An 11,491-nucleotide genomic window follows, 5' to 3' on the forward strand; every position below is an offset into this window, starting at 1 on the left:
GAATGTGGTTATTTATCCCCATACTCCTCCTAATAACCATGCATGCTCAAAAAAATCTAACTTGGGACTATAAGATGGCTCAGGTATTAAGAGCATTTTTTTTTTCAAAGAACTAGGTTCAGTTATCAGCACCCACAAACTCCAGATTCAGGAAAGTTGAAGCTCTCTTCTGACCTCTGTGGGTAGCCGGGGACACATGTGATAAACATGCATGCATTCAGGCAAAATATTCATACACATAAAAATAAAATAAATACAACTTTAAAAATATATCCAAGTGATGTTTGGCAAATAAATGAATCGATAAGCAGAGATCTTAAAATTTTATTACCATTTTTCCTATTTGCTTAAACAAACCAACACATTACAGAGTTGACTAAAAGTATTAACACAACTCAAAGATTAACCATTGAATAGTTTCCCTACATTTTCTCAAAATCTGGTATAGAACAGATGTAAGTAATCAAAAACTTGCATTGCAAAGGAAATGTACCACACTTTCAATTACGAAGATGAGCACTGAAAAAAAAACACCTAAAGAGAAAACAGATGAACCAATTATCATCATCTAGAACCAGAACACAAAGTTGCGCTATAGTGTGTTCTCCGCATGCCCAGACTAACGTTGACATTCTCCCCCTTACTTAAAATTTTGACTGTCCCTTTTAAAATCAGTAATTGGGTTGCCCCATGTTGTTATCAAAATGGTACTAATCCTCCATGGGGCCATTTCTGGAGCCCTCATCTCTCAATGCCTGATTATATAAAGATGAGAAATACATTGGTTCTCTCCTTGTAAATTTGGTCAAAAATTCAAGAACTTTCATCTTGGTGGTTTCAGAGTAGGCTCTTGGACCCCACAGGAACACATAACGTGGAGGATAACTCTCAGGCACCTGCTTATATTTCAGATAATTTTGCTGCACTAAATCTCTAGTGAGGAACTCCCTGGGCTCCCCATAAATGAAATGCTCCTTCCCATCATATATTCCTAACATATTCAGGAATTCCCACATGCTTTCTTCAGAGGCACAGTCCCCCTCTATGAATATTACACCCAGAATAACTATAAGGAAGGCGTTTCTAGGCAACCTCTTGTTGTGGTCATCATATGTGAGGTTCAGTGTGTTGGTAAGCACGTACGAGCTGCTTACAGGATCATCTTTCTTTATATCAATGCCAAAAATCATCTCTAAGCACTTAGAAGCTTCCTCAAAGATGGCAGGGAATTGTTTCTTGTGGTCTTTGGTGACAACCCCGAGCATTTCCATTTCCTGGATAGGTTCTTTCATTCTATATTTCAGGAGCAGGAGATTCACCAGTTCAGTGACCTTTTGCTTTTTGAGATTTTGCCATACGGAAACATCGTCTGTCAACTTGGAAGTGTTTAAACTCTCTTCTTCCGGGCTGCCATATTCTTCAACTAAGTTGATATATGAAGTAAAGGAGTAAGAGCTCTGGTAACTCTGTGAAATTCTCAGCATCCAGGTAACAGACTCTTCTGCCTCATCTGGATTGCTCCAATACAGAGGACATGATGAGGAAGTGGAAGGTGAGGAAGCACAGGAGGGCAAAGTGAATCTTAAAGAGGCAGATGATGTGGACAAGATGCTGTCGCTATAAGTAGCTGCCCTTGCCTCCTCGGCCTCATCTTCATCCTCCTCCTCTTCCTTTTCATCCTCTTCCTCCTCTTCCTCCTCATCCTCTTCCTCCTCTTCCTCCTCATCCTCTTCTTCCTCCTCCTCCTCTTCCATTTCTTCCTCTTCCTCCTCTTCTATTTCTTCCTCTTCTTCCTCTTCTTCCTCCTCCTCCTCCTCCTCCTCTTCCTCCTCCTCCTCCTCCTCAGCTAATCTATATATTTCAAAAGCATCCTGGAAAAGTTTCCAGAGGCTGAAGTGTGGATAGTATGGCATGATGAATCTGGCTGGAGATGGTAGGCTGGAGTATAAAGCAGGACGGAGGGTGAGTGGGGAGAGGGAAAAGTATTGTGAGTGGCCCAGCTAAAAAAATCTCACCCCCCCATGAGTCTAACAAAAGTATACTTACAAAACTTCTTTATAGGTGATTGTCTCAGAGCCCTGCTAGCCGGCTGCTTTCCTTGTTGTGTGTCCTACTGGAACCTGAAGAGGGATATGAGTAAGGTCCTCAGCATATTGGCAACTGGAAGATTCTAGGGCCCCACAGTAAGGTATGTGTCTGGGTACTTTGGGAACTCCCTTGGTTCTGGGCTTTGGGTAGTGACCTTGGTGCCCTTTCAGGGTGTGCTTCTCACCTTGACTACTTGACTCCCTGGGACTTTTCTATGTTGTCATTTGAGGGGAGATGACTCTCATTAGAACCCTCAGCTCAATTTCTGATTGACAGCTCTGGAAGATGAGCTGAGAGGACCTTCCACACTGAAGACTGCATAAAACCTGAACTACTCAATGTAGCTAGAAATCCCTAATTCCAGGAGGGCCCCCATTGAGTTTACTTTTATTCTAGAAGGTTTTAGATCCTACTCAGCTGTTGGACTGAGACAACCCCTAAGGATAACACCTCACATTCCCGAGACAAAGAAGAAGAAATAAGGGAACCCCACCCTAAGTATTATCTGTCAAGGGCCTTTCCCACATGCTAGCCAAGAGCACCAAACTCTTGTTTCCATCTCCTAAATAAGAGATGTACTCATTTCTCAATCTGAACCCTCAGAGCCTGGGGTTATACCTCTGCTGGCTGTAACAACTGCTTCTGTGTTACTCTTGGTACAGTTCGCATACCACTGTACCTGCCATATGCGAGCTGGGCAAGGGCCTGGAGAATGAAAGGACACAACACAAGAGACCTAGGTTATTCAAAAGAAGATCAGCCAAATGCTATTTATTCAAACTTAGAGAAAACCTTAAATACCTACCTGCTGCACAATGGAATGCCCCCCAGGCAGGTGGGAAATTACCACGCCCAAGGTGGAGTCAACAAGGCCAAATAGCTAATTACCAGGCAGGGCAGAGGGAGCACAGGAACAAACAGGATGTTTTAGCTGACTGACCAGAAACTGTCCTCAAAATGAAGCCCGGGTGCAGGGGTAGACCCATGGGCCCTACATCTGGCCACAGTTTGTTCCTCTGAGCAATGCTTTGAGATCACAAAGTTAGAGAAGATGGTGTACCATATCCCTCGGGGAATCCACAAGCTGACAGCGTGGGAAAGGAAGTAAGGGGGGAGGGAGGTTGTACCCTCAGTTCTCACTCAGAATCATTATCTTAACTCCTGGTGGTCCCGGACTCCTTGCTACTCGGACCTGACCTATCTCCTCATCATACTATTGTCTCTTCAGACCAAGTTCCTCAATCCCCTGAGAATTCAAGACAACACAGAAAAGGTACTAGACTCCCCTTCTCGGCTAAAGTCACAGACTTACACAAAGGCTTTCCTTCACCTCCCTGGCAACACTACATAGAAAACTAAAATGGCATCAAATTCAATGACACGTGTCCCGGGTCTGTTGAGAAAGGACATTCACCTTTACTGTTTAGCAAGGCCTGCCTCAGTCTCCTTTGACCTGAAGTGTGTCTGTTTAACCAAGACCTCACCATCCTGAAACACTATAGTTCCTAGGCTCTTTGGAGAGCTTGTGGCAGAAGTCAGACTCCATTCCATTAGAACACCACAAGCTATACCTTCCTTGGGCTGGAAAAAAAGTTGAGTTAGATTCTACAAGATTCCTTTCCTGAATCCCATTCCATTCAGAATGGGAGAAGGGAAAAGTAAGGTAGAGAAAAATGAGTCTTCTTCCATCCTCACCCGGGACCTTCAACTTGATGCCCAGCAGAGTCAGGGACCCATCTCTACACTGACTAGCCCTCACAGAATGTCACCCCGTCAGATCAAAGACCCTCGCACCTCATCCAGAAAGAAGATGAAGAGACACATCTGGCAACCCTTGCCTGAAAGATCCTAAGGTTTACAGCAGAAACCTGTTTAGTGCAGGGCCACCTCACTCAGAGCAATATTTATATTATCACCATGGTTCTTTCTCTTCCTATGTTGATAGCAAGAGAGGGTTTCTTTTTTTTTCCCCTGATGCAACTAAATTAGCCTTGATAAAATCTGGGAACTCCTTTGCAAAGGTTCCCAGGTGATCTTTGACAAATGTCGTCTTTGTTCCCTGAGAACCAAGTCAAATTTGTGAAGCATGGCCAAGTCTTGTACTTCTGTCTAGGGTCTCCCAGGGTTGACAGCTGACAGACCCCATGGTTTTAATGAGAGGAGGAGCTGCACCCTCCATTCTCCCTCAGGCTATGTATTTTGCTCCCTGATATCAAAGCCTCACTTTCAGGAGACAAATTTCTTCAATTTCCTGTAGAAATGACAAAGCACATCTAGCCACTATTGCCCATATCTTGAATGCACAATAGAGTTTTGGAGGGCCTCTTATAGTTCTACAATAGTAAGAACTGTAAGCCATCCTCAAAGGATTTAGGATTTATATTTACTCCTGGCAAAGCCATATACTGCCTCTATTCTGTTCATGTGAGGATGCCTTCCTTAGTCCAAAGTTCCCATCTCTTTCATATACCATTTTCAAAAAAAAAAAAAAAAGAAGAGATAAGAACTCTGCTTGAGCCTGGACCGTCTCTGGACCAACATTACAAGTTGGTGTCTGCAAGGCTCTCACTATCTGTTATGTGTAGTCTCCTCATTCTTGTCCCCAAGTACTCTCAAGCTTGAAGCCTATCCAGACTCCTGAAAGGAGCCTAGCCTCCTCAGAAAAACCCACGGATTCCTTCCAAGATCAAAGTCTAAATACCAAACCCCAAAAGCCAGAATAGGCACCTTAAGGCTAACAGCAAAGGTCACAAGGCTTTCCATATTGATATTCGGAAGCCCTGTCACTCCTCCAGATTCTTCATTTCAATGCCTGGCGACACCAGCCCACTTCCCTTTGCCGAGTGAAACTAAGGTCCCTGGGGCAAGAAGTCAAAGAGGCTCCTCCAAATCCAGTAAAACTCTGCCCCCTCAATCACACTTCTCAGAACATGGGGCCTGTGGGGAGTTCTATCCCTCCTCCTGACAATGCATGACCCAGCACTGAACCCTCCTCCAGAAGAGCCACTTCAGGAAAGCCACCCTTCCCTCAACCGTCCTTGGTGAAACCCAGGAAATGACAGGACCCACAAGCCCTGTCCCTCTCTAAAGCAACCTAGGGACAAAACAGGGCACCAGTTATCAGTAGGGAGAGGAAGGGTCCCGCCCTTCTCTCAGCGGGGGTCGAGACCACTAGCGGCAGGTCCACAAACCAACGTGGCTGGTCCCGAGCCACGTGGCGGCTGACTAGTACCCTGCTAGAGGTGTGGGCGGGCGATGGGTGGAAGGCAGAAGGCGCAGATGCTGCGAGTCTCCAGGACTGCTGGGGACCCGAAAGCAGACAGTCTAGGAGACCTTGCGCGGCAGGGAAGGTGGCTAGTCCCCGGTGGCGACAAAGGGTTAGGCAGCGGGTGGGCAAAAGAGTCGGATAGGCACATCGTGTAGAGTAAACCTGGACATTTATGAGGTGGGTTATGGTGGGGAAGGGGAGAAGGGGGAGGAGAAGGAGAGACAGAGAAATGGGGAGAGAGGCAGAAGCCGCCTCTTCAAGAGAGGGATCGGAAGAGAGAGCTCAGCCAGGAAGCTGAAGATCACCCTGCCTCAGTGGATGGGGGAGGGAGTGGGCGTGGCTTGTCTCTTAAAGAGACAGAACAATTATTACACACCACACGGAATTTGGAACTTGGGGACGATTAAGACATGACCCTACCTGGACCCTATTGGTAGATTTGATGAGGAATCATCACGTTCCCCGGGGGAGGGGAGAAAAGGAATTCCAGCTACCCCTCAAAGTTATCCTGATCAGCAACAACCAGCAATGTTTCTCAAGGCCGGAACCCTCCCTCTCTGAACCAAGTCGAGGCCCTTTGAAACAGCAGGCCCTCTCCTGAGCAGCCCAACCCTTGTGGAAATCTGGAAACAAACCGTAGACACCCAACCAAGCTGGAGCCTCCCACCAACTGTCTGTGCAAATAGAATTAATGACCCATTTCTCTCAGGAAGGGCAAATCTCCACCCTTCCCTCGGAGTCTTCTCAAGCAAGGTTGGAAACTCCTGGAGTAGGGATGGGATGGTATATACAGTGTGGTGGTGGGATCAAAGTTAAGAGTTTCTACCCAGCAGGTTTCGAAACCTCCTGGGGAAAAACTGCTGGGACCGATAATATAGCACTCCCAACATGTGTGGGGGAGGAAAGGGTTCCAAGTCCACCAGCAGAAGCCTCCCTTTAATATGTCCAAAGGTTCCTCCTTGCCTGGAGACCAGAGTTCAGCCCTCACACCAAAAACTCACCTCTCTCCTCAATGAACAAATTCGTCAGGAGCCTTAGGCAGTATGCCCTTGAAGTGGAAAACGGACTAATCGAACTATGTCCCAGTGGGCGGGACTTCCTGGCCAATTTCCTGTCTTCCCTTAAACGATTGGCCAGGCCTAGGGCCCCGCCCTCTGTTGCTGTGAAACCATGGGCCTCAGAACACACAGAGAAAATTCTAGAAACAACTGGGCGTCAGGGACCCGGAACTCGGCACTTGTGGGAATTAGGACTGGGCAATCTGGAAGCCACGGCCAGGCAGGACTACTATTCTGTCTATCTGAAGGGAAAGGGCCCCTTTAGTCTTTCGATTCCTCACCCGATAACCCAAGAAACTTCCAAGACATACCCTAGCTAACCTATGCCTTATTCATTCAGACTTCCAAGGTAGAGGTCATAGTTCATCACACACCGGTCTGTTTACTGTGGGAGGGCGTGGCTGCAGGGTTCGCAGCCAGTAGAGAGGAGAAAGCTCATTCTAGTTTGAATCCAGGCTTTTTGCTTTGCAGTTTCTCTCTCCAGGCCTAAATTCACTGGATTTTAAGCAATTGGTCCCATTGTGAAAAGCCAGCAGGGGGCAAGTGAGGAATCAATAAACTGTTAAGCCTCAGGGCTTCCCGGAGTTTGCAAATAGATAGGGTGGGGCAGAGGCCAGTGTTCTGTCTGTGACAGTAGAAATGCCTCTAGCCTTCCCCAGGTTATTTATATTTAATCCGGTCAAGGCATAACTCCCATTCCTTTTGTTGACTGATCAGTTCTTCAGGCCAAGGCCCTCATTTCACTGAAGATTTTCAGATATGAAAATAAAAAAACCTGTACTCAAGGGACTGTTCTGCCTAGACCTCCTCTGGACAACAGGCCCTGGGCCCTCTCACAGCTCAAACCCAGAAAAGAGCAGACGTCAGCTGATTGCTAGGCAGTGAAAAGTCTCATAAGACCCCTTAATTGTAAAATTTAACAACCATCAAAACCTGCTTTCTCTGTTAAAGTAGGCTTGGTGTTTCTAAACCTTGGCCTTCACTTCAGCTCCTTGGATTGTCCTTCCCTGCAAAGTGGAAATAAAGAGGCCCACTTATTCTGAGTGTGCCTCCCAAGTCGCCCAGAGCTGACCTCTGCAGGCAGCAGAGTGGCTGAGATTCTGTGGGATGATTCTGTGGGTTGTTTTCTGCTCAGAGTGAACTGGTTCATCTCTTAGTCCTCACTCGTGGAAGTCGTCATTGTACATCTCTCCCCGTCGGCCATCTCTGAGCATTTCCCTTACCAAAACTTGCAGAGGATGGTTTTGAGCTCTGGGCCAGATCCTAGAAGTGGGAGAGGCTGCACGGGTGATAACAATTAACCCCACCCCTGCACACAGGGTATTTTCACCAGTGGTAGCCTCAAACGTTGGAAACGTTCTCATTTAAAACGTTTTTATAAAATAATTGAGAATAATTCAGTTTTTAGAGAGTCTTAGGTATTAATGATTAAATAATGAGAGGAAGGAATGAGAAAAATGGAAACAAAGGAAAAAAAGTATAAATGAGAGGGAAAGAGCATAGGTTAACCTGTGAGAAATAATAGAGAAAATAAAGTAGGCACAGAAAAAGAAAACAAAGTTATATGAGCCTATTCAGGTGAGACAAGAAGTAAGACAAAACAATGAAGCAATTAAAGTACAAGAGTGTCAACATACAAAATAAATAAATGTAATGAAATAGAAGACACAACATTAGTCAGCATTTCCCTAGTTACTTAGAAAGTAGTTTTTCCTATCCCCTTGCTTGTCTTTTGTCTAAGGCTAGGCAGGTGTGGGAAAGGTTGGTACACTTCATGAACAGTCCTTCAGGCTAAGGCCCTTTAATTCGAGTAAATTACATTCATCAGCCAGGAGTTGGTGGCATGCACATTTAATCCCAGCAGTCAGGAGGCAGAAGCAGGAAGATCTCTGTGAGTTCCAGGCCAGCTTGGTCTACAGAGTTCTAGGACAGCCAGAGATACACAGAGAAACCCTGTCTCGAAACACCAAAAAAAAAAAAAAAAAAAAAAAAAAAGTTCCATCCATCATCCCACTAAGAATGTTTCCTGTGGTGTCCTCTACTTTCTGCAGGAATTCCCCAGTTTGAGACTCCACCATCACACCCACCCCTGCTTGCCAATTGCAATTCAATGTCTTCTCTGGTGTGCTGCTGCAGAATCTTAGTTTTCACCTGGGATGTTCTGTGACCCCACTCTCTCGGAGGGTATAAAAGGCCTGCCCACACTTGTGCTTATCTTTAATTCTGAGTGCTTTTATTTCTAGCCAATTTTTTCTTCTCCCCACTATTCCACAATTTGGCCTGAGATTCTCATTACTCATTGGTATAAACCATACCCATGAGAGCACACATCTCATGTCCCTGTGTTGACATATGGCAAATCAGTGACATATGGCAAATAGGGGCAGGGCCTGTCTCTCCAGCTTGCTATTTATAGTACCTACATCTAGGACTGGGCCCTACTACCTTCATGGCAGCTACCACTGACCCAGTCCTGGGACAAGGAGCACAGGTAATTCAGAGAGAAATTTGTAGATCTCAGCTTGAATTGTTTCTTTTTCCTTCAACACTTTCTCTCCTAGGAGTAGAATCTTGCTTTTGTTTTGTTTGGTTTCTTTGTTTTTCCTGTTCTTCTCATTCACTGTCATACAGGCAGCTTCTAACCCTCCCTCTGACCTAGAACTACTTTGGATATTTGGATATTTGATCAAACATATAAAAAACAAGTACTATCATTTCTCTTCATACTATGCAGCCTCTCTACACCGGTTTGGCAATGCCCTACTGTATACCACAGGCTAACAAACAGAAATTCAGTTTTGGGAATGGGTTATTTCTTTAGTAGTGGTTAGCCAATGAGGTCTCATAGACCCCTAAACATTTTATGCTATTGCTAATGCTATAGGTTACCCTCTAAAGCTTGATAGTAAGGACCTATTGCTGAAGACATCATATACTGGAATGATAGAAAAGCTGGTGCTGATTTGGAAACTACATTCCTACTGGCCAACTTTCATAGTTTTAGAGATGCTGTGCATGCTAATGGAGATGGAAAGTAATCATCAATCGTGTCCAGCTGTGAACCATGTAAGCTACAATAATGGACCTAGAAAGACACGTCCACTGGTACAATAGTGGCATGATATAATGGGAGTAACCAAGCGCTTTCTGTTTGGATATAAGTTCCATTGCACAAGATGAAACCCATAGCTGGTACCATTACTAGGCCAATAAGCTGTAGCTAGAGAGACCACAAGCCCTGGAGGATTAACCTACTGCTCTTGCTCTCCAAAAAATGGCATGGCATTAACTACTAATGATTTATTGTTGTGCCCACAAATTAGTGCATCAATAAACATTCATCAAAACAGTTTCTTTTTGCAATAGATGTTAATTAACACAAAGACCAAATTAGTCAAGAATCAGGGAAAAGAAAATTAAGGGTTACTGAGCCCTAAATGGGGCATTTGTATAACTACCCCTTCTTCAAAGCCTCAGGGATCATTGTAGAAGAGGAGGTAGAAAGAGCATAAGAGTCAGATATAGTGGATGATGCTAATGAAATGGTGTTTTCTGGGCACCGCAAGGCTATACATCTGAACTCACAGCAGTTATGACAGCATGAACAAGAGCTGTAAAAGCTCAAGCCAGATCAATTCCCAGCATGCAAAGTAGAGCTGAACACCAAATCCCCCACCTACACTAAGAGCTACTGGCCATTATTAGCTGTTAGAAAAAGCCCAAAGGGAGATTGCGCATTTCATAGTGGAATGGAAGCACATTGGTTCCATAAAAAGAGAACACAAAGTTCGGTGAGTAAGGAAGATGGGTGGATTTTGGAGAAGTTGGCAACGGTGCTATGGTCAAAATACATTGTACAAAATTCTCAAAGGACCAATAAAAAGAAGATAAACAAGTTAAAATGTAAATCAAAAAAGTGCTGGGAATTCAAAGATTAAACCATGCACAAATATTTTTCATTCTACAAAGACAATATTGCCCTGACACCAAAACTGGACAGAAGCACAACCACCACCAGAAACAAAACAAAAATAAAGCTCTAAGTCAATATTTCCAATGAACATACATGCAAAAATCTATAAAATTCTATTAGGTTTAATCTGAGTATATGCAAATAAGGACATTCACCATGGTCAGGGATTTAGGAATTATCCATATATAGAAATCAATAAGTATAATCACATAGACAGAGTGAGGACAAATATATAATCATGTCAATACATGCAGAAAAACATTCAGTAGAATTGAACACCCTTTTATAATAAAAATTTTGAATATTTTAATTATTGAAAGGCTACACTACAACATAATGAAGCACATATATGACGAATTTACATCCAACATACTAAATGGGAAAAACCTGAAATCATTTTCTCTAGAATTTGCTGCTCAACTCATAATACTGTAAAGTACTAAAAGTTTGAGCCTTAGCAATTAGACTGGAGAGAGAAATAAAATGCATAGAATGGGAGGAAAGGATGTCAAAACATTTCTGTTTGTAGATGATATGACTCTACACACATAGAAACCTAGATTCCACCAAAGGCAATTAGAAATAGCAAGCAAATTCAGTGATGCTGTGGGACACAAGCAATGCTCAGGAATATCTTTTGTGTAGGAATGGTGAGCTTGCCAGAAGCTATAAAAGATAAAAGCCTAGAAATATGGTAGCCAAGGAAGTGAAACAATAAATAAATTTGTATAACATTCATGAAAGAAGTTGAAAATATACACATAAAAATAATGGGACTATTTCTGAAATTTTGTGTTTAGCCATATTTAATATAAATTTTAATGAATATTTTCTTCTAACATTAGTTTCAAATATTATTTTCCTGTTGTATCCCCTTTAAATAAATAGTATGCTGAACTATTAACCTCTTGTGTTTCAGAGTTTGACTCTAATTAGAGGCTAGGCCTTTAAATATCTATGCAAGATACAATGAGCTCACATGAATGGGTCCTAATCTAATATGACTGCTAGAAGAAAGGACTAGGATACTGAAAAACATATAAGAGAGACTGTGTGAACACAAAGGGAGAAAGCAGCTGTGTAAAGTCATGGAAAGAGACCTCA

At 43.6% G+C, this 11,491-nt stretch overlaps 1 protein-coding gene across 1 annotated transcript; it reads right to left on the bottom strand.

The window, feature by feature from the left end:
* Positions 1–562: 562 nt before the first annotated feature.
* Positions 563–1,913, bottom strand: LOC126512092 (melanoma-associated antigen 1-like). The gene has a single exon (XM_050159655.1). It carries the CDS (start codon positions 1,911–1,913, stop codon positions 711–713), a length of 1,203 nt encoding a protein of 400 aa, XP_050015612.1. The 3' UTR covers positions 563–710.
* Between the last annotated feature and the right edge of the window lie 9,578 nt (positions 1,914–11,491).

This window comes from Alexandromys fortis, unplaced genomic scaffold, assembly GCF_014885135.2.
Source record: "Alexandromys fortis isolate MF-2015 unplaced genomic scaffold, M_Fortis_MF-2015_v1.1 scaffold_95, whole genome shotgun sequence".
NCBI classification, from domain to species: domain Eukaryota; kingdom Metazoa; phylum Chordata; class Mammalia; order Rodentia; family Cricetidae; genus Alexandromys; species Alexandromys fortis.